At 45.1% G+C, this 24,040-nt stretch overlaps 1 protein-coding gene across 3 annotated transcripts; it reads right to left on the reverse strand.

Annotated features, from left to right (window-relative positions):
• Positions 1-1,528: 1,528 nt before the first annotated feature.
• Ldaf1 (lipid droplet assembly factor 1) lies at positions 1,529-22,099 on the reverse strand. Of its 3 annotated transcripts, none has more exons than XM_085841356.1 (5): positions 21,766-21,905; positions 19,622-19,821; positions 7,156-7,324; positions 6,350-6,488; positions 1,529-2,327 (listed from the first exon to the last, which is right to left on the reverse strand). In XM_085841356.1, the coding sequence occupies exons 2-5, from the start codon at positions 19,715-19,717 to the stop codon at positions 2,246-2,248; spliced, it is 486 nt and encodes a 161-aa protein (XP_085697482.1). In that variant the 5' UTR covers positions 19,718-19,821; positions 21,766-21,905; the 3' UTR covers positions 1,529-2,245. The 3 variants fall into 3 exon arrangements, with proteins under 3 accessions (XP_085697482.1, XP_085697481.1, XP_021023292.1); XM_085841355.1 differs by lacking the exon at positions 21,766-21,905 and adding an exon at positions 21,511-21,704; XM_021167633.2 differs by lacking the exon at positions 21,766-21,905 and adding an exon at positions 21,948-22,099 and having other exon boundaries at positions 1,530-2,327.
• Positions 22,100-24,040: the final 1,941 nt, after the last annotated feature.

Consider the following 24,040-nt stretch of genomic DNA (forward strand, 5'->3'; position numbering starts at 1 on the left):
GTGATAATTGACCCCAATCTTGGGAGCAAAGCCAGGGACCTCCATGCTCCCCAAGACTGAAGCCTAAGAACCCAGTTGGGCTGGCCAGCAGTATACACAGGTCAGACCCTCACATGAAGTAGAGATGTTCAATAAACAATAACTGTTACTAATAGTAACCAATACCTCATGGTGCTGATAGCATGGAAGAATTCTTGGTCTCTAACGGATGGATCTCCCTTTAGGGTCAAGTACTTCCGGATAGCATAGGATACAGAAAAGTTGACGCCAATGGCGTCAGTTGTTTCTCCCCAGCAAACTTCCTTTTCTTCTGATATTCCTTTGAGAAGCTCCTTTTTGTCACTCTGACCAACCCAACTGTGGGACCAAAACAGCTGATCTGGCCCCTCTCCCCACTCCTGGCTCTTACACATTCATAGGGCACTTGAGCAGATGGAATACTGGCTACCGCGGTTGGTTCAAGGTTGGTCACATGGCCCTGATCTGTCCAATCAGAGCCAAGCCTAGAATTTGCATGTACTACAGGTATAGAAAGTACTTAGTGCTTTCTAATCAAGTACTGAGTACAACGAAGAGCTACAGAGACCTCTGTGTGGAACAATCCTGCTGAAAAAGCAGCTCACAGTAAGGAAAGTGGGGTAAAGTCGCTTGAGCTTCAGATCCCCACAATGCATGAAGAGCTTGCAGACAGCCTGGACTGCATACAAGGCCCTGTCTCAAGACAATAAAACAAAGATCTCCCCACTGTTGACTCAATGAACTGATGACCTCTCCACGTCACACCAATCTTTTTATAAACAGCTTTGAGTTGGGTGTGGTCCCTAGCAACTAAAAAAGGTTTAAATGTGAGATGTTCCCCCAAGTTTCATGTGCTCAGCAACTGGTACCTACCGGGGGCCACCTCTGAGGTGGTCAGCTAGGCTCAGGCTCCAGTCTTCTAAATGCTTCGTGACCACCGGAGCAATGACTTGCTGCCATACCATCCCCACCACAATGGGGTGCAGCCAGATGAACCTTTCTTCGCTGAAGTTGCTACTTTTGGGTATTTGATCACAGCAAAGAGGAAAAGTAATTACTGCCCCCATAATACTCAGGATCCACTGTGAAATCAACACAGAAATTGTTATGGTTTTTATGTGTTTCCCGGAGTCCATGTGGAAACAGACCATAGTGCTAGTGGGACAGAGGGAAAGCTTAGAGATGGGGCTTAAGGGGAAGGTTAGGTCATTGGTGACTGCCCTTATGGGGCTATTTGGACCCTAGCCTCCTCTCTCTGACCCCTGGCCACCACCATAAGGTGAACAGGCCCCCATCGTGCCCTCCAGCCATGATGTGCTGCTATGCCATCAAAGGCCCAAACCAACAGGGCAAAGGGACTCTGCACTGGAACCTCCAAAACCATGAGCCCCACTTTTTCCTCTGTAAAGATGATTATCTCTGGTCTTTTGTCACAATAGCAGAAATCTGACTAACGCCTATCTTGACATATGGGAATAGGTAGGAGAAAAAAAAACAAAATAGCAAGAAGCAAATAAATATTTAATAAAATATCACAGTAAATGAAGTGGAAATCATCGCACAGGCTTTGGTTTGCTTTGTAGTCTTTCTTCAGTATGTGTTCGGTTTTATTGGTTTGTTAAGAAATGGCTTGGCAGAAGCAAGCTCTTTAAACAATATTAACATATCAAGTGCAAATATGTCAAAGATCAAGGCACGCAATCCACTAGGCCTTGAGATGTTTCCTAAAGGACTCCTGGCTGCAGGGTTAAGGCAGATTTTCAGGTTTTAAAAGGCCACCATTTCCAAATGCTGATGCTCTTCTGATTAAAAAAACCAGTAAGAACTGGCTTTCTTTGTATTATTTTTTTAACCTCTTATTTCAAATGACTGGAGAAAAACCCTCCTCTTCATCCCTGGCCTGCTCCCAAACTGCAACTAAACTTCAAATACAATCTATCTTACCCGCAGATGGGCTCTGGGACTCAACCCCAAGGCTCTAAAGGCCAAGCTTCCTAGTTCTAGAGGCCCACCACTCTGCTAAGGTCAAGGTTGCATACTGGGGATCTGTGAGGGGTGGGGAGGCCACCCTGGCCACTGCAGGAGTCTGGACACAGTGAGCAGAGAAGCAGAACTCCCATCCAGCCCTCTCTCTGCCCTGCAGTCCTGAGAGGTGAGGGGACAAGCTCTCCTCTGGATGCTTAGCAATCTTTGATTCCATTTGGCCCATCATTCCTGGTCATGCCCCTCAAAATATGAGCCTCTCAGACTCCGTGAACTTCATAGCCAGCTGACAGTCGATGTTGGCATTTTGCTGTGTCAGTGGCCTGCTGGATAAGTAAAAAGACAAAACAGTTAGCTCAGGAGCAAGACTGAGAATGGCCCAGTATGTGTGCAGCACTTTGGGGTTTTCTGTGAGCTCCTTCCCTAGAAGGTGAGAAAGCCGGACTCTCCCTCTCCAAGCTGAATTGGCACCTGACAAAGTTCTACCTAATAATGTATTTGGAAAAGAATGAGGAAGTGATCTAAGGAGAGACTTCACTTGAGAGAAAGGGTTGCTCCCTTGCATGCTTCTGCGCTGTCTCACAGGTGCCCCTCCCCCAACCCTGAACATAGGTTTATACCTGGAGCTGGAGCAGTTATCTTATGGCCATAAGGAGGCAAACCCGAGGGCTAAGGATGGCAGTGCAGAAAGGCAGAAGGCGCTGGCTATGCTGGTGACACCACACCGTGGTTGTTCCAGCCCTGGGCTGTCTCCATCTCTTAAAAACAAAACTCTATTTGAGTTAGTGTCTACCTTGAGAGGTTTTGTTTTTAATTAATTGCTATTAAAAAACATTCCTAGCTGGTCACAAAACCAGGAAACTTTTGCTCTTCTTACTCTTTGTAAGCAAAGATGTGAGGAAGCCCTGGGTAGTCTGACAGGCTCTGTAATCCTAGCTGCCTGGGAGCTTAAGGCAGGAAGGAGATTGCTGTTCCAGGCCAGCCTGGGCTACAAGTGAGTTCAAGGCCAGCCTGATCAGTGTATCAAGCCCTGTCTAAAAATCTAAATGATAATGATAATAATAATGATAATTTTAAATACCTAAAGAGTGCTTGCCCCAGATGCCTGAATTCTAAATTCTACCTGTGGTATTGGGTTGAGTTGGGTGTGACAAAGCCAGGCCCACTCTGGTTATTTTGGGAGATCCAGTGTGACAGGGGGCAAATGAGTTGAGTGGCTCCACAAAGACACAAGCTGCCCAGGCCCCTCACTTCTCCCTCCTCTAGCCTGTAGGTTCTAAGAAGTGTCTCCAGAATCTTTGACATTAAAACTATCTACAGAGAAGATCACAGTGCATTGCTTACAAACTGTCTAGTGTGTAAAGCCATCTTAAAATGTGTTTCCTTTTTCAAGGAGGAGGAGGAAGAGAAGGAGAAGGAGGAGGAGGAAGAGGAAGAGGAGAAGGAGGAGGAGAAAGAGAAGGAGGAAGAGAAGGAGGAGGAGGAGAAAAGAAGAAGAAGAAGAAGAAGAAGAAGAAGAAGAAGAAGAAGAAGAAGAAGAAGAAGAAGAAGAAGAAGAAGAAGAAGAAGAATTGTATCATTTTCATATTTTAAGATCAAATACATTAAATCATGGGATGAATTGCTAACTCCTCTTTCTTCTCTTGTGCTTTGGGTCAATGAGAGCCTTTCTTTATCTTGAGTAAAGATTTCCCTAATACAGGAGTTCTCCAAGGGTACCTAATTTATCACAACTCTTCATTTCCAAGGTATGACATCGCAACCATACATGCTACAGATATACTTTGAGTGTATTATTAGAAGAATGAGAAAATTCACATTTTCACTAAATGAAGCAAGTATCATCACAGAGTTCAGGTGTACTCTCAGAGATAGTAATACCCACAGTCCTCGGAAGAAGGGTCTCCCCTTCCCCAGCGGTGCTGTGAAGCTCAGACCTCTTCAAAGATTTCCTCTAGACCATACACTCTGTGGTACAAATACAGGGTATAAGGGCCAGCATCGCTACTTCCATCAGAACATATTGTTAGGAGATCTATTATAGCCAGGAGTGGCACTGTGCATCTAAGGTTCCAGCCCTTGGAGAGGAGGCTGAGGCAGGAGGATTGAGAGACTGAGGCTAGCCTAAACTGTATCAACTCCGGCCATATAGCTGGAGGTGGGAAAAACAGAGAAAGCTATTGATAAAATATAAGGCAGTGTGACCTGGATAAATTCATTTTGTTTGTAAAACACAATCATTTCATTGATATTTTTTATAGGTAAGTAACATTCTTCCTTTTAAGTGAATAGTCAGTTTTGTAGTTGCTGTTATAATATGCAGTGGGACTATTATCAAAGTATTGGAACCCACTTCAGTAGCCTTTGAGAAAGTAAAGTGAGTCCAGAGAACAAGAAGTAGAGCATCTGCCCAATTGGGAAGAGACGGCCTGCCGGCTCAGCTGGGAAGAGGGGAGGAGGAGAACCAAGTCACGCCTCTCCACCGACAAACACCTGTCTGATTTTGCGTCTCTTTTTAAATGCACACTCGCTTGTGTATACATACATGTATGTGAATGTGCATATGTATGTGTAGGTACACGTTCACTTGCATTATCCTCAAGAACACTGGCTACTACTTCCTTTGAGACAGGATCTCCCATTGGCCTGGAACTCTGATTAGACTAGGCTGGTTGTCGAGCAAGCCACAGCAGTCTAACTTGTCTGTGTCTCCCCAGTGCTGAGATTACCAGTGCATAATGTGCGTGGCATTTTTATGATGGTTCTGGGACTCCTGACTCATCTCCTCAGACTCAGCAGCTTCCTCGGAGCATCTCATTATGCTAAGCCTGGAGCCTAATTAAAGCAGAGTTCAAGGGCAAGGAGGGATTTTGGCTCTGAAGCACTAGCCAAATAGGGCACTGTTTGTCTTTTAAAACTGATACTGATCAAGGCAACTTAGGCGAAGCTGGCTACAATTCCAGGGGTTATCAGTTAAGCAATCTTCTGAGAACAAGCCTTGAGCAATTTAAGATCACAGATACATCAACATGTGCAAACGACAGGACAACCTTTGTGGGGGAGAGGGAAAATGCTGGGGATCAAAGCCAGGATGCTGACCATCTAGACAAGTGGTTGGGGAGTCTTTTGTTAAGATGCTCAAGGGCTGTCCTGTAAGAAGACTGAAGCTCAGGAGACTAATGGGTTTCTAGAGCATGGACTGGGAAATCAATCATGGCCAGAGGGGGCAAATTTGGCAAGCCATGTGTCTTTGTAAAGTCTGAATAAAGTTTTATTGCAACACAGCCCAGACCTGTTTATTTGTTTAACATCTGCTCTCACATTACAGTTAGCAGAGCTGAGAGGCTGGCCATCGTGTAAATGGTCTAGAATATTTACTACGTGTCCTTTGCAGAGATTGTTGGCCCATCCTTTATAGCCGCTTTATATTCTGGTTGAGAGTCTTACCAGACTTAATGGGCCTGGATTTAAGTTTCTTCTCTGCTATTCTCAGCTTTGGTACTTGGCTTTCATTTTCCTGTCACAGAATGCAGCTCACCCCTAGAGTTACATGGTATGGGGCCAGAGAGTTCTCAGTAGAGACCCTGGCGCTAAGCCAATACTCAACAAGAACAAGATAGACTCAGTACCTAGGGACCTAAGAATCTAAAATCTATACACAGCAGAAAAATCAAGAATCAAAAAAGTGGTCTTTGAAAATCCCTCAAGGAGCAGGGAGTAGCACATTACAAAAGAGCATCTCCAAGGCACTCCAATACTACTGGGTTTCCCTCCAGCATCTAAAAAGATCACAGCTCCTCCAGTCAAGACCCAGGCACCATACTGTGTATTGGGGGGGTGGGGGGTGCAGGGTGGGGGAGGGGAGGGGAGGGGAGAGGAGGAAACTACATAATAAACATGAGCCATATTCACCATGCTGAGAAGATCATGCTGAGCTGAGCTGAGGAGACCAAGGTAAACTGTGGGTAAACTCAAACCACCCTTGGAGGTAGGTGTGTCAACCTGATAGGTGAGCCTCTTCCTTGTTTACCTTCCTTCCAACCCTCCTAAACTCTGGCCCCTTCTGGCCTTTGTAATTTAAATAGAAGAATTAGTAACTGCATAGGAAGCTATTGCAGCCCTGAGATGAGCTAAATGGGTGATGGACCAGGGAGGGTAGCAATGTCTGTCTGTCTGTATGTATGAAACTCTACTGTAATTGTGTAGCTGACATGCAATGTTTACGGGCAACTGTGAGGAACATCTCTTTCTTATAATTTGGCTTCTAGACATCAAGTGGGATTAGAGGGTTATATGTGTGAATCCCCCAAATGGCCAAGATTAGGTTGTCCCATTGACGTGTATTTACCTGGGAGAAAAACAGTAGCTCATGAGGCAGGAGACCACCACATAGGACATCATGGCTATCCCCGACAAGGCAAGTGACAAGAAGCCCAGGCCACAGAGGACGCAGAGGAGTGAGAGACCACAAACTGAGATGACCAGACCTAGGAGGAGAGTGTGGTTAGGAGGTACCTTCATCTGAAGTAGGCTGAGAATGAGAAGACCCAGCCCAGGTTATTTAAAATAATGACCGCTGACTCCAATTTTTTGAAGTCAGCAGATTTCCCATAGAAAATCACATTTCTGACATCATGAAAAAGTTACAAGTTCAACACCTGAGTAGGCCTCAACTAGCTGGACCCCTCGTTGAGTCTTTCCCTACTGTTGACAAACTCTATTATGCTCATTTTGTTGCCTGTCCAATTTAAGGCTCAGAAGGAGTAAGTTATGTCTCAAATCATAATGATGCTGAGGTATGCACACAAGAGCCTGTGTTGTTTTGTTTTTTGTTTTTTTTTTAATTAGATATTTTCTTCATTTACATTTCAATGCTATCCCCTTTCCTAGTTTCCTCTCTGAAAGTCTCCTGTACCCTCCCCCCACCCTGCTCCCCAACCCACCCACTCCTGCTTCCTGGCCCTGGCATTCTCCTATACTGAGGCATATAATCTTTGCAAGACCATGGGCCTCTCCTCCCATTGATGACCCTGTTTTAACTACTCTAACAAGCTGCCTTGGACCAGAAAGAGGAGCCTTTGATGAGAATGGCAGATGGTCAGTAAATACTGTCTGGCTTATTGAGTTACTTCCCAGTAACCTTGGGTAGAGTACCTTCCAATAATATGGCCCCCATGAGAGCACACAGCGAGGTGAGCACCACGATGAGCAGGAAGAAGCCAACAGGGATGGCTGACATGGTAACAAACATCAGCACGGTGAGAGTCACAAAAGGATGTCTGTCCAGGAACCGGCCCACCGGGGACTTCATAAAGGCAACCACCTGCAGGCAATGGACGAAGAGCCAGGGTTAAGTGATACATCCACCTCTGGGATTGAGCTGATCTGCCCCAGCTATGCGAAGTACAGCTAGAATCAGAGGCCTTTGGCAAGTCAGAGGGCATCATGGGCATCAGTACAAAACATCTCCCATGACCTGAGGCGCCTGGCAGCGATATAAGGCAGTTGTGGGAAGGGTGGCAAATGTGAGGTCCTCACCTAGTGTCAAGTCCTGTGAGAGGAGGAAAGGTCACATCACCACCCTCTTGCCTAACACATGCCCTCTCAGAAAGATACCCTCTTATGTGTACAATGATGTACAATGTGCCTGCTGCTCCTAAGGCAAGGTTCTCACGGTCCAGGTCACCAAGGAACAGAGGGATTAAGTCCCAGATATTCAGCATCACTCAAGAGCTTATTGGAGATATAGTACATGAGGCCCCCACCTGGTCCCTGTTGCGTCCAATCCTGTTTTTTCAACAAAAGCAGGTGATTTATGTGTATGGTGAAGTTTATGGACTAAATGGCTTATTTGAAGTCACCTAGTTTCTAAGGGGCAAAGCCTGGACATTCAAAGCTAAGATCTTCGACTCCAAATGCTAAATGCATGCAATGGCTTGCTACCACATCAATGCTTTTATGGTACCATCTTGATGTTATAGTGGGCCACACAGCCTGATGATGGCAACCATTTGTTGTTTTAATAAACAGGTTACCTTGCTTCAAAAGGCTAACGAATGGGGAACCAAACTCCATGGAGAAGGCCACTTCAGTGCACAGCTGATCTTAGTCAGCTCCACAAGGATGAGCATCCTCCTTACTTTTCGGGTCTCAGGGCTTCACTCTCCTCATTACCGGCATTGAAGCTCACTCCTTGAAAGATCCCATCATTCAAAAACCTTCCTCTAGAAAAGTAACCACCAACCCAACTACAAAACCCGCAATCTACAACTGTGAACTGTCTGCATGGCACCTTGGTGCAATGGTGGCGCACATGCTGTGGCAGTCACCACTCTATGATTGGATATAAGGCTCACTCCACAAGATGGACCCATGTTTGATAGTGCTCTCATGGCCAAGAACCTTGACTAGATAGGCCACGGGCCTTGGGAAAAACCAAATACTATTGTTCTGTAAAGAAACATAGTAATAAAATTACTTATAACTGTATTCTTCTATACTCATAGATCAGTGCCTCACTCAGCCGTCATCAGAGAAACATCCTCTTGCCGTATGTGGGAACTAATACAAAGAGCCATGACTGAAAAATGTACAGAGAATGAGAGATATTGCAATATTCAGTCTTAAATGATATGTCTTCATCAAGCCCCTCCTCTTATGGAAGAGTAAGAGCCAGAGGGGGTGGGAGACTCCAAGGAAACAGTGTCTTCCAGACACAGCAGGACTGATGTGCATAGGAATTCAAGAGACTGTGGAAGCATGTGTAGGGCCTGCACAGCTTCAGGCTGGACAGCATCCCAACACTGAGATGGGTAGGTAGATGCTGAAGATCTGAGAGGAGGAAGAATATGAGGAGAAAATTAAGATGAAATGTATTGTATGACTAAAAAAATTTTTTTTTCAATAAGAAAAAGCTGTGGGGAAAAACAGTGGAAGCTGAGGTAGTGAGGTGGGCTTCCTCCATCAAAAGGTGGTCTTTCCCATGTCTTGTTTCTTAGGGCATTGGAGGCCAGTGGCTGAAGTGAAGTATTATTAGAAGTGCCTCTTTCCACTGGGTCATGATGGTGTATGCCTTTAATCCCAGCACTTGGGAGGGGGAGGCAGTTGGAACTCTGAGTTTGAGGCCAGCCTGGTCTACAGAGAGAGTTCTAGCACAGCCAGGGCTATATAAGAAAGAAACCCTGTCTTGAAAAAAAACAAACAAAGCAAACAACAACAACAACAAAAAAGTGTGTCTTTCCAAACCATATACTTCTCATGGAAATAGGTTTCCATCCAAATAATTCTAATGGTGGGGACTTGGGGGCAGGTTAGAAGCAAGAGAAAGAGTTTATAGCTCAGGTAATGGCAACCAAGCATGGGGTGGCCTTGTTTAAACAGATAAGGTCATTCAAAGGAGCCACAGACATTGTCCCAGAGCTTCAACACTGCCTCCTAAGGCATGGCAAATCTTTCTGGAAAACCACACAATGCCTTCTGAGATCTTGTACAGTTCAGCTGTCTAGCAATAGGAACCCACAGTAGAAATCACCTCTTAGACCACACTGCTTCACTAAGGCATTGAAGGTGAGAGGGAGCCATCATGGCTGTGGGACCAGAGGGCAGGCTGCTGTCTGAGCTGTCTCAGGCTTTGAAGGCTCTGCAGGTCTGGTCCACTTACATTCTCAGCAAAAGTTGCCTCCATCTCCTGACAGGTTCACCTGACCTCTCTAAATCCCAGTACTCAAAAGAATGTTAGAAAGCACAGTGAGTGGGGAGGGCAGGCATGGGAGGAAGGGAGCCAGCAGTGTCCAGAGTATCCAGTCAGCGAGACACCAGTTCAGCAGCCACTTGTGGCCAGTGAGACAGAGCGCTGGGCCTTTTCACTGATACTGAATTCAGTCATTTGGGGAGGGGGGCTTCAAGGTTGTTCATCAGAATCTGTTTGTTTGTTTTTTTCAAACTAAATTTTATGAATGCTGACGAGAGAGCAAGTATTTTCCATGAAAGTCTGGCACCTGAATTGAGATGTGTTCTGTGTTTGAGGTGGGAAAAAGAAAAAAACTAGAATATTTCATTAACAATTTCTTATAACTACAAACTTAAATTGTAGTTTAAGGATGGGATGTATTGGGTTTCTTAAGATATGTTATTAAATTAATTTCATAAGTTCCCTTATTTATTTTCAACTTGAGACAGAATTTCACTATGCAGTCCAAGATGGCCTTGGAATTACAGTTCTCCTGCCTCGTAACTGGAGCCCAGGATGATAAGTGTGAACCACTACCTGTGACACATTTTGTTTTAATTTTTTTTCACATTTTGTTTTAAAATAAAAACATTCAAATTATATCTGTGGCTCAAATATGTCTATTGGAATATGTAAGCTTTATCTCAGTAACTAAAATAAGGGGTAAATTGAGAGAATGTGGCCAGGGTGTGACAAACACAAAGGATCGATATAAGCAAGATGAACCTGGGGTAAATGTGCAAGGGTGAGTGTGCAAGGGGTGAGTATGCAAGAGGTGAGTGTACAAGGGACAATGGAGATTTTTCAGGAAATAGAGCAAAAGTATGATTGGTCAAATCTGGGCCAGTGGGGGAGGCAAGGAATGTAGCCTGAAGGTTAGATGACAAAAGAGAAACCAATAGAACCTGTGGACAGTTTGACATGGGGATCCAAGAAGCAAGCCAACTTACAAAATTAAGACTGTCTGACTTCTAGTCCTCAGAGAATCCCTCCTCTGTCTTCAGAGCCTCTTCTGAGTCTGACCTCTTAACACCCCAAGACAGAAGGCCATTCAGAAATGCAAAGACTGTTTCTAAGGAGTCTGACAGTTAAGGCAGGAATGATGACACATTCCAGTACTTGGAAGGCTGAGGCAGGAGGATTGTGAGTTTGAGGTCAACCTGGGCTGTCCATTGAGATCTTATTTGGGGGTTGGGGGGTGGGAAAGGAAAGGAAAGGAAAGGAAGGGGAGGGGAGGGGAGGGGAGGGGAGGGGAAGGGGAAGGGGAAGGGGAAGGGGAAGGGGAAGGGGAAGGGGAAGGGGAAGGGGAAGGGAAGGGAAGGTCCCCATCACCAATAGATTCAACCATTTGGTGATTTGAATGAGAAAGACTACCCCAGACTCAGATATTTGAATGTTTGGTCCCCAGCTAGTGGCTCTGTTTAGGGAGATGTATGAGGTGTGGCCTTGCTGGAGGAAACTATGCCACTGAGGGCTGGCTTTGAAAGCTTAAAGATTTACACCATTATGAAACTGAAATTTCTCTGAGCTCTTGGCTATTCCTGCTACTTGCTGCCATGCTTCCCTGGATGCGGTGGTAAAGGACTCTCAGCCATCTGGAATGATAAGCCCAAGTAAAACTCTTTCTTCAGAAAGTTGCTTTGATCGTGGTATTTTATCACAGCAATAGAAAATTAACTATGACAAAACTCTTCTATCCAGGAATTGCTTTCTCTAGGAAAGACTGGCCATGGTTGGGTCACAGTGTAGTGGAAAGAGGCAGTCCATCCATGTCTAACATTGATACCCATTACACACAGGGTCCAGGTACTTTTCCAATAGCCTATCCCAATACTTTTCTATCTTGCCAAGTACAAAGCCAAAGAAATAAGCATGGCCAAGAAGACTTACTACCTGCAGATAAGGAGAACACAGGAGCCATTCCTAAAGCAACACTTCTTCAATCAAAGAAAGCATGGGGTGGTGGCGGGGGGGGGGGGGGTAATCCAGAGAGCCTACATATGTCCATATAGGAAAACACTTTAGAGGTAAGCATATCCCAGAGCACACTCAGTTCAAGAAGTTAGTATTGCAAACAGAGTTGGAGACATGCTTAGCTCAAGGTCCTAGAGCACATGTTCAATGTGTTTTATAACAGCATGCAATACGGATGTGTTCACTTGGGTGCATATGTGTGGGCAATATATTTGAAGCCAAAAGATAATCTCAGATGTTGTTCCTTGGGCACAAGGCACCTTTATTTTGAAACAAAGTCTATCACTGGCTTGAAACTCACCAAGCAGGGTAGACTGGTAGGCCACAGAGGCCCAGGGACCATCCACCAGTCTCCAGCATCTGATGCTCACATACAGTGTAAGCCATCACTCCTGGGTTCTTTTCTCTTTTTTTAAGATTTATTTTACATAAATAAAGATTTATTTATTATAAATAAGTACACTGTAGTTGAAGTTGACTTCAGATGTACCAGAAGAGGGCATCAGATCTCACTATGGGTGGTTGTGAGCCACCATGTGGTTGCTAGGATTTGAACTCAGGACCTTTGGAAGAGCAGTCAGTGCTCTTACCCGCTGAACCATCTTACCAGCCCCCCTGGGATCTTTTCTGAGAACCCAACTCAAGTGCTCATGCATCTTGCCTGCCAACTACCTCCTCAGCCTCATTTTCTTCAGTAACTTTTGACTAAAGAAAAGCAAAGGCTACTTTGAAAGTGTATAGTATGGGACTTTTCCCCCTAAATGTACCTGCCTGGCTTAGCAGCTAACATTTCATATATCCTCACGTGTTTTCCCCTACAAAATTTTGAGGAAGATAACGAGGAGCAGCTAAACAATACCCAAGTCCAAGGCTTCTTCCATCACTTTTCACTTTCCTGGCAACAGAAGGACAGGAGGTGAGAGGGCTTGGCATGCAGCGGCATGCCCTGCAATGCTCATTTGCTAACCTGGAGGAAAAGAGGGGCCTCCTACCCATGCTTTAGGGACGTAGGCTGCACTGAGCAACCCAGGACGCCAGACTAAGAGAAAACAGCACCATCATTAGCCAGACTCAGTGCAAGAGCCTTCTCCAATGGCATCCCAGATAATCTCCTCCAGCAGCCCAGGGCCTGGTGCTGCTCATCCCAGATAAGAGGAGCTAAAGACCAAGTGAGTTAATGTGGCCAAGGTCAGTTGAGAGTGATGTATTTATAAATGTTCTCTGGCATGAGAGTGTGGGGAGTCGGGTCCACATGGCTGGGATTTGTGACAGGATGGTTCCACCTTAGGCTACTCACAGCCAGGAAAACTCTGCTAGGAAAAATGAACGACAATTGACTGACTGTGATCAGGGGACAGAGATGGTAGTGAGGGCCATTGCCCAAGTAACAAGTCAGAGGCACTACGCAATGACAGCCTCTCCTAGAGAGGCTCTGGATACCTGCTAGCACACGATCCAGGGATGGAGCACAGATGCCCAGGGAGGTGGGGTCTAAAATGTCCCTCATATCAGGAAAGCTCCAACATAAGAAGAAAATCATCTGGCACAGAAAATTTGTATGAGGAGATGCCAACCCAGGTCCCCTGCCCACTTGTGATCTGTCTGCCTTCCTCTTCCCTGGAAACTGCTCCCTCCCTCTGCAGGAGGGCACCTCATAAGCCAGGTGCCTTTCAAATGAAATCAAAGATCCCAAACCAATAACCACCTCTATGGCCTTGGGTGAGCATAAACCAAACTCTTGTTTCTATGAATAGGAAACTGAAACTCCTAGATCTTCACCAGGTGTTAAAGGACAGGTGAGGACAGGAGGGCACCAGGCGGGGCAACCATGTTTGTCCCCATGGATGGAAAACGAAGGACAGTGGGCTGCAGAGTCTGGGAATGAAGCAAATAAACAGAGAGCTAACGTGAGAAGCTAAGCAGCCCAAGGAAGAGGGCATGCTGAGAGTTACTTCTGGCCCCCACCAGCAGCCTGAGCTTAGTTCATTCTAGTCTTGAGACAGCTCGGCGTCACTTCTCCCATGATTCCAGAGGAAGCCTTGAATTCACCTAAAGCCTCTGAAGGTCCCACCTGTTTGCTTGCTTAAAACTATTTTGAGCAGCTTCCTGTCTCTTGAGTTTTAGAAGAAAGACAATTAAGACCTGGCCATACGCCCCAGACAGGATGGGTCAATTTCACTCCCATTCTATCTGCATCCCCATCAGGTCTCATCTGAAGTTCAAAGAGCTCATTAAACTGTGAGGGAAGAACACAGATTACATGGGAGAAAGAACCGATCTACATTTCCCAGAGACAAGGGGTGCTATACAAATTACTGTATGTCAATCTGATGTCCTTTGTTGATGTTCTAGTGGCACAGGCAAATTATCCTGAAGACTCACACTTCATAAAGCAGCACCATACCAAGTGAAATTTAAAATTACACACTGAAGGGTCATAATCCTCACCCGGGATCACCACCACTGTCTGTCAGTGATAGGTTTTTTGTTATGATTTGGATATAAAGTGGCTCCTGCAGACTCGTGTCCTGAAGCCTGCCCCCGCCCCTCAGCCCCTCTCCCACCTTAGCTGTTGTGCTGTTCTTGATGGTTGTGAAGCTAGAGGAGACTCCAGCCTAGCAGGAGGAAGAGGGTCACAGGAGCGTGCCCCTGGGGCTCCATTTTACCCTATGCATTCCTGAAGCAATCTCTATGTCTCTGTGTACGCCTATCCATCCCCATCCTATCCCCCTGCTTCCTGGCTACCATGATGTGAGCTACTTGCTCTGTTCTATCCTGCCCTTGGCACCAGGATAGTCTAAACCCATGATATAAATATAAGCGCTCCTCCCCCCTTAAGTTGTTTCTCAGGTGTGTATTTGTCAAAGCAACAGAAAGCCTGACGAATGCAAGCTTATAGGTGCTTTCCTTCTTCCTCCCAAATCACTCTATCTGTGGGCTGGAGGGATGGCTCAGTGCTTAGGAGCACTTACTGCTTTTGAGAAGGATTTGAGTTCAGTTCAATCAGAGCAGCTGACAATTGCTTGGAACTCCAGTTCCAGAGACCCAACGCCCTCTTCTGGCCTGGCCTCTCCAGGCACTGCACACATGTGTCACACACACGTGCATTTAGGCACGTACCATTCAACACATACAAACACATTACATAAAAGTTTTTAAAATGACAATCAACCTACTTTAATATACCATAAACTTGTAGGAGAAATAACTCCATCTCAAGACTACCTGAGAACATCGAGCCCATAGAGAAGTGACCATTTCCCCATCTTTCTGGGAGTAGGCTAGCCTGGAAATTATCTAGCCCAAATCTATACCACTGCATACAGCTGAGTTGTTGGAAGGAAAGAATAAAATAAAATCCATCTGCTTTGAAACGCCTACCTCAGAAGGCAGGTATAAATATTAACTAAGACATGCTAAATGCCTGGTACAGGGTTGGGATTTAGTAAGGCCTCCATCAGGTTAATAAACACACAGACAGTTCTTATCATCTGTGAATACCATGTCTGAAGATTTTTCTACTCACTTAAATTTATCTCTACCCCAAAATCAGTCCTTTGAACATCTTTGATGTCAAGATCAAGTCATCTGACGGGAACATTCCCAGATTGTTATGTGTGCACCGGAGATACAGAGGCCCCATCTTAGAAGACTGTACCGATTCTCCTCAACTTCATCCTTGGTCTCATCCTTTCTGGGATATTGAGGAGCCAAATTATGGCATAGTGGCCTATTTAATGCCACAAAGTTCACATTCCTTTTTGTTTGTTTGTTTATTTTGTTTTATTTATTTAGTTAGTTTTAAGATTAATTTATTGAAGTATATGAGTACACTGTGACTGTCTTCAGACAAACAGAAGAGGGCATCAGATCCCATTTCAGATGGTTTCGAGTCACCATATGGTCACTGGGAATTGAACTCAGTACCTCTGGAAGAGCAGTCAGTGTTCTTAACTATCTGAGCCATCTCTCCAGCCCAAAATCACATTCTTAATTTCTGGTTAGCAATTTAAAATATCCACCAGCAGCAGCAGCAGCAGCAGCAGCAGCAGCAGCAGCAGCAGCAGCAGCAGCAGCAGTGTCTTCTTGTTACTGTTCCTTATGAAGAAAATGCATGCATGTTTGCTCAAGACACAAATTAGCCTCTTGCTAGACCTAAGTTCAATGTCAACAATCAACAGAAAATATATACATTAATGCATCTTTCCAGAAATATGCATAAAATAAGGACATGCACTGATCTGATTACAAAAAACTGGGACTAGAAGCTTGCAGGACCTGAGTTCCTTGTTTCCTGCAGAATCGTGGTTTGCAAGAACCTCTGGTGGAATCACCATGCCGGACCTAAAGCTTTACTACAGAGCAATTGTGATAAAAACTGGGTGGTACTGGTATAGTGACAGACAAATAGACCAATGGAATAGAATTGAAGACCCAGAAATGAACCCACACACCTACAGTCACTTGATCTTCGACAAGGGAGCTAAAAACATCCAGTGGAAGAAAGACAGCATTTTCAACAAATGGTGCTGGCACAACTGGTTGTTAACATGTAGAAGAATGCGAATCGATCCATTCCTATCTCCTTGTACTAAGGTCAAGTCTAAGTGGATCAAGGAACTTCACATAAAACCAGAGACACTGAAACTTATAGAGGAGAAAGTGGGGAAAAGCCTTGAAGATATGGGCACAGGGGAAAAATTCTTGAATAGAACAGCAATGGCTTGTGCTGTAAGATCGAGAATTGACAAGTGGGACCTCATGAAACTGCAAAGCTTCTGCAAGGCAAAAGACACCATCAATAAGACAAAAAAAACCACCAACAGATTGGGAAAGGATCTTTACCTATCCTAAATCAGATAAGGGACTAATATCTAATATATATAAAGAACTCAAGAAGGTGGACTCCAGAAAGTCAAATAACCCCATTAAAAAATGGGGCTCAGAACTGAACAAAGAATTCTCACCTGAAGAATACCGAATGGCAGAGAAGCACCTGAAAAAATGTTCAACATCCTTAATCATCAGGGAAATGCAAATCAAAACAACCCTGAGATTCCACCTCACACCAGTCAGAATGGCTAAGATCAAAAATTCAGGTGACAGCAGATGCTGGCGAGGATGTGGAGAAAGAGGAACACTCCTCCATTGTTGGTGGGATTGCAAGCTTGTACAACCACTCTGGAAATCAGTCTGGCGGTTCCTCAGAAAATTGGACATAGTACTACCAGAGGATCCGGCAATACCTCTCCTGGGCATATATCCAGAAGATGTCCCAACCGGTAAGAAGGACACATGCTCCACTATGTTCATAGCAGCCCTATTTATAATAGCCAGAAGCTGGAAAGAACCCAGATGTCCCTCAACAGAGGAATGGATACAGAAATTATGGTACATTTACACAATGGAGTACTACTCAGCTATTAAAAAGAATGAATTTATGAAATTCCTAGCCAAATGGATGGACCTGGAGGGCATCATCTTGAGTGAGGTAACACAATCACAAAGGAACTCACACAATATGTATTCACTGATAAGTGGATATTAGCCCAAAACTTAGGATACCCAAGATATAAGATACAATTTGCTAAACGCATGAAACTCAAGAAGAATGAAGACCAAAATGTGGACACTGTGCCCCTTCTTAGAATTGGGAACAAAACACCCATGGAAGGAGTTACAGAGACAAAGTTTGGAGCTGTGATGAAAGGATGGACCATCTAGAGACTGCCGTATCCAGGGATCCATCCCATAATCAGCTTCTAAACGCGGACACCATTGCATACACTAGCAAGATTTTGCTGAAAGGACCCAAATATAGCTGTCTCTTGTGAGACTATGCAGGGGCCTAGCAAATACAGGAGTGGATGCTCACAGTCAGCTATTGGATGTATCACAGGGCTCCCAATGGAGAAGCTAGAGAAAGTACCCAAGGAGCTAAAGGGATCTGCAACCCTATAGTTGGAACAACAATATGAACTAACCAGTACCCCGGAGCTCTTGTCTCTAGCTGCATATGTATCGAAAGATGGCCTAGTCGGCCATCAATGGAAAGAGAGGCCCATTGGACTTGCAAACTTTATATGCCCCAATATAGGGGAATGCCAGGGCCAAAAGAATGGGAATGGGTGGGTAGGGAAGTGGGGGGCGCTATGGGGGACTTTTGGGATAGCATTGGAAATGTAATTGAGGAAAATATGTAATAAAAAATATTAAAAATTAAAAAAAAAAAAGAATCGTGGTTTGCTAAGTACTTGCTAAGCCAGTGTCAATGGTGAGTTCCCACAAGTCATGAGAATGAACTATAAATGTGCAAAGGCCACGAGGACCTTTCTTACTGAACTAACACATCCAAGAAGTCTCAGCCAACTAACTAGAAAGCTGCTTGTCCATCTTAAAAATAGCCTGGTAAACTGGCAGTATGCCAATTGCATTCTGAATCAAGTCCAAAGAAGGCCTCGGTGAAGCATATGGCTTTAGATGGTAAAGTGTGTGTTTTATAGAAGCTGGTAAAACTGTGCTGTCTAATAGGGAAAGAAAAATCACAAAACAGCTCCCATCACTTTAGATGCAGACATACTTTTATGTGCACATGGCATAGAAGTCTAGAAGATAAACAACAAAATGGTAATAGTATTAGCTAGCTGGTACTGTTTACGTTTTAATAATCTTTTTGTGAATATGCATATACTGTATAAGTGCATGCGTGTGCTTTCATGTATGTGAGTGCGCATACATGCAATGGTGCACATGTGGAGGTCAGAGGACAACCTCAGGGGCTAGCCCTCGCCTTTCACCTGATCCTCTGAAACAGGGTCTCCATGGGTTGTTGTTCTAGCACTGAATAAGACAGGATATCTAGCCACGAGCTTCCCAGGATCCTGCTGTCTTAACCTCCCATTTTGCCATAGGGACACTGGGATTAGGAGATGTTCTCATATGGCCATCTGTGTGTGGATGCTGGGAATTCAAACTTGTAATCTCATGATGAACAGACAAGAGCTTCACCAGTTGGACTATCTTCCCAGCCCTAGCATTCTGTTACATGCTGAAAGGCATACAGAAAACAATAAAGATACATACACAAAGAAACTGAGTATCTCAAATCCCACCGCACTGATCTGTGACAGCATACCAAAAAAAAAAAATAAATAAATAAATAAATAAACCATGGCTAGTTTGCATCACAATAATCCTGTGAAGGTAAATAACAGTCTAGATTTCAGAGTTAGTACAAAAAGGAGAAATATTCTCTTTTCCATTAATTTTTATAATGATGACATGCTGAAATGATACAATTTTTGATATATTAACTAAAATATATTCTTAAAATTAACCCATTGCTTCTTTGCAGTTCGGGTTGGGTACCAGAAAATGTGAGTGCACACGTGGCTCAAGTATCATTGCTACTGGTTGATGGAGTTCTAGTGGAACACAAAACTCAGATCATAAATGAGGCATTGGCTGGCTTCTTTGCTTAGGGGAACAAATGAGTCAAGCATTTCAAAGAAAAGAATAGTGTCTGCTGTATAGACTAAGAATAGCTTCTTTAGATCCAGCCAAAGAATGGCAGTGACCACGAGGGGCCACTATACAGCCAAACTCTGCATCATATGGGATGTAACTAGTGGTCTGTGAGTCTCTGTGACTTCCAGGAATCTCCCTTAATTTGGAGGTGTCTTGAAAACACTCTTCCTTCCCATTCACCTGCTGTCCTACTGCCCTGAATGTCACTATGACGGCTGATGCTCTAGCAGCCACAATGAACATGGATATGAAGGTCACACTCAGACATAGCAGGGTACTAGCAGATTCCTGACTCATTTGTAGATTCCTGTTTGAGAAAGAAACAGTGTCCAATCTTGTTCAGGCCAGTGTTTTCAGGGTTTCCCATTATATGTGGCATTGGGCACTGACCTTTGAGTTATTCAAGAAAGACTCTAACAGCAAACCCAGCTTCCTTTGCAGCTCCTGTAAGTCTCTGGAGACACTCGGGGGCTCTTCTTTGGCCATCTTGAAATGTCTGTCAGTCTCACTCTAGAGTAAACTCTCTATCAGGAAATGCATTACTGTAGTATGTAGCCCAATCTCTCATGTCCTCCCATCTCTTGCTATCGCTGAAGGAAACAAAAAATAATAATTATTAGCAATCTCCAAGGAGCTCGGACCATCCCCAATACATTAACAGCAGGCATGCAGATGAACATAATTTGACAATATTTATCAATTTAAGCTGCACATACTTTGACCCAGCAATTTATTTTTTATGAACCTAAATAAGATAGACATATAAAAAATATTCATAGGATGTATATCATATTCCTGTTTATAATATAAAAAGACCAGCAAGATAGGAGGAAAAAGCTAAATTCATTTATTATTTATTATAAACACTTCACTGTTATACACACATAAACACACACACACACGGTGTAGAAAAAGATCTAGAAAGGCTATTCTCCGAGAACTTATGCCAAACAAGAAAACTGATTGTACTGTACTATTCAATCTCACTCCCTCCCCCTTCTCCCTACACACCCTACCACTCCAGGCTTCCTTTGCTCCTACAACAGGGGTTTGGGGTGCTTTCTCTTCTTTCTTTGGCTCCCAAGAACCTTGTACAATGCTACACTTTATTTATGTGTGGTGAGGTCTTCACTAACAAGACCTGTCCCCAAGGCCTTGGCACAATTATCTTCTGTGATTCAACAACAGCCTGGAATGTATAAGACCGTCCCTTTCTCACATCGTTTATGCATTTTTCATTATGACAATGAATCAAACTAGATATGCTTTTAACCCTGGCTGAGTTTTCAAATAAAAATATTATTCTACATTAATATATTATTCTTATTTCATGTCTCCTAGAACACCTTTCTGGGTTGGAAAGCATAGGATCTCCTTGCAGCTAACCTACTGGTCTTATAAACCTGTGCTCAGTAGATTCTATCACAGTGCCCCAAATGACTGAATCTACCACTTGCCTATTATGTGCAAACACACCTTACCAGTGTCTACACTACAGAGTCTAGCATGCACACCTCCATCACACCAGCTAAAGATTCTCTCCCCTTGGTCAGGGGAGAACCAAGGTCTGCACCATTATTTATGTTGTTAAAACAGCAGCTCCGAGTTAGTGTTGAATTTAGATGGCCCCAGGCTTCAGTTTACCTAATCACATTTCTACAGCGGGCTACAAGTCAAAATACACCATTACAACTCGTCTTTGGCCTGGGAAACATGCAAAAGCCACGGAACCGGTCTGGGGAGTCTGCTGAAAGCTAGGGTAGGAAGAATGCGGAGGAGGACCGCAGTCAGCACACTCATCTACCTAGCCACCAATTTTCTGACCATCTACTCCATCTAGGGTCCTCTTCACACTCCGAGCAGCATCACAGGGAAGGTGGGTAGGCACCACCCCAACCAGCCTAGGGGTGCTCCGCCTACTCTCCGTTTTAGGGGGCCTAACCAGGTTCTCTAAGATTGTGCCCCGCCCCTTCTAAGATTCCAAATAAAGCTTTGCCTCCGGACTCTCGCGTCTTGCAAGCAAACCGCCACCGCGAACGTTCCATCTGCGGGTCAGGTCGAATCCCCAGATGGGAGCAGGCCTTCGGGGCGCCTGGGAATCTATCCTGGTCCCCATTTCCGATGAGGGTTGAGACTTTCTCTTCTAAGGCCAGGGATCCACGGAGGAAACCGGTGTGATGCAGATGGGGGTCTGATCACGACTATGGGGCATAGAAACTAGGAGATCCGAACTCAGGGGAATTGGGCATCTCGTCAATGATCATCTGGGGCAAACCCACCTTTGACACCTGTAGCTCCCTCCTGCTGAGGCGAATAGCACCCTTGTTGACCAATCCTAGGGAAAAGGTGCGGACGCCGAGACAAGACTCTACATCTTCCCATACACGTTTCCCAAGAAGAAGTAGGGACTCTGCGTGGGTTGGCATTGGTGGCCTTCCCCGCACGTCCCCCACCTCCGGCCCCCAATCTAGCTACTAGTGAGTAAGCACGGGAAGGCTGGAAATGGTGGATGAGATCTCCCCATGAGCTCCTACCCGCTCCCAGCAACTCCAGGCGACAAAGTTCATCACCAACCCAGAAGCCGACGGCAACAACAGGCGAAGGAGGCGAGTGCTTTCTCCCGCGACCGCCCCTGAACTCCTCCGCTTCCCAGGCCGAGCTGGGAGTCTTCAGCCAGCCGGGGGTCCTCTACTCCACACCCCATCTTTGCTCTCACCTGGTGCAGGCTGCCGCGAAACCCCGCCCTGCAGCGACAGAGGGCGCAAAGCGAAGTGGAAGGAAGAAGAGAAGGGACGCAGGCCTGATTAGGGGTGAAAGCTGGACCTCCTCCTCCTCACCAGCAAACGCTCTTCCTCTAAGGCCGAAGCCCCGCCCTTCTGCCCCGCCCCTCGCAGAGACTCCGCCCCTCGACTCTTCCTTGCTGAGCTCCGACGCTGACCATCTGCGCAGGCTTGGGTCACCGCCCTGCCTACCCAGCCCGACTGGGAAGGATCCTGGTATCTAGATGGCTAGCCGCGCGGCTGCCACCTTTGCTAGGTCATCCTGCTTCTTCTTCCTACACACTCTAGGAACAACCCCCACAAACTTCTGGATTCTAGAGGATGACTAACGAGTAAATGAGCGCTTGGAGACAGTCTCTTCCTACAGCGGTGGCTTGGAGTGAAAGTTCTGGGGCCACATTTTAGGAGAACTGGCAACCAAAGAAGGGGTTTTAGAGACAGAACTAGTTCTGGATTTGCCCCCAGAGTTCAAGTCACACCAGTCAAATCAGTTAGGTACCTCCTGTACTGGAAGGTTCTAGTCATTACGTCTAGTCTCCATTACGCAAACACAAGTGTTAGCAGCTAGAGAATCTTAGAGATGGATTATCTCCGTTTTACAGATTTAAAGACAAAACGAAGGAAGAGCTAGAAGGATTAAGTTCACGAATAAACTCAAATCCTCGTCTCAAGGACCCGTGTTAGAGACACCCATGTTTGCTGGTTCCAAGTCTGAGGCGCCTCGTTAGTTACTCAATGTCAATAGTATTGACATTGGAGATGGGATGAATCTGTTTCTGAAATGTTCTGTGAGCACTGTGGGCTGCTTGGTAGCATTCCTGGGCTCCACCCATGAAATAAAAACAAACACATTAACAGCCCCTCCCAGCTGTGATAACTTAAAATGCTTCCAAGGGGTTGGGGATGCTGAGAGGTCAGAAGCACTGTCTTTGAGCTAATAGCAGAAAACTACGGGCTGGGGCTGTGGAGGTCCCATCTCAGGGCCCAAGTCTGGCTACGACTATGTGACTGTGTGCTGAAATTACCTCTCTGAGCTGCGTCTTCTTTACCCATTAAATGGGGAGAAGGGCAAGACCAGATACTTGACTGCTACTAAACAGATCTGTATTAGTCAGGATTTTATTGCTGTGAACAGACACCTGACCCAGGCAAGTCTTATAAAAAACAGCATTTAGTTGGGGCTGGCTTACAGGTTCAGTCCATTATCATCAAGGTAGGAGCATGGCAGCATCCAGGCAGGCATAGCACAGGCAGAGCTGAGAGTGCTATGACTTCATCCAAAGACTGCTAATGGAAGACTGACTTCCAGGCAACTAGGGTGAGGGTCTTAAGCCCACACCCACAGTGACACACCTACTCCAACCAGGCCACACCTATTCCAACAAGGCCACACCTCCAAATGGTGCCACTCCCTGGTCCAAAAATATACAAACCATCACATTCCACTCCCTGGCACCCATAGACTTGTTCAAACACATGAATCTATGGGGGCCATACTTAAACATAGCATAATGCGAAATGCATTTAGTCCAACTTTCAAAGTCCTCAAAGTCTATAGCAGACTCAGCAATGTTAAAAGTCCAAAGTTCAAGGTCTCTTCTGAGATTCATCCAATCACTTAACTGTAACCCCCAAAGCAAGGCAGGAAACCAGCTGGGCAAACTCCAAACTCTGCATCTCCATGGCTGATGTCAAAGCAGTCTTCAGATCTCCACTCCTTTTTCCTCTTTGTTGTCTGAAAAAAAAAAAAAAAGAACTGCTTTCTCCTGGGCTGGTTCCACTCCCTGTTAGCAGCTTTCCTCAGCATGTATCCCATGGCTCTGGCATCTTTAACATCTTTGAGTCTCCAAGGCAATTTCAATGTTACAGCTTCTTGTTTCAGTGTCTGGGATTCTACTTGATCTTTTGGGCTCCTCCTAAGGGCTGGCATCACTTTTCCAGCTCTGCCCTCTGTAGCACTCTAAGCTCAGGTTGATCCACTCCACTACATCTGCTGTTCTTGGTGATCATCCCATGGTACTGACATCTC

The sequence above is a fragment of the Mus caroli genome, unplaced genomic scaffold (genome assembly GCF_978045245.1).
Source record: "Mus caroli unplaced genomic scaffold, Mus_caroli_1 scaffold_8, whole genome shotgun sequence".
NCBI classification, from domain to species: Eukaryota; Metazoa; Chordata; class Mammalia; order Rodentia; family Muridae; genus Mus; species Mus caroli.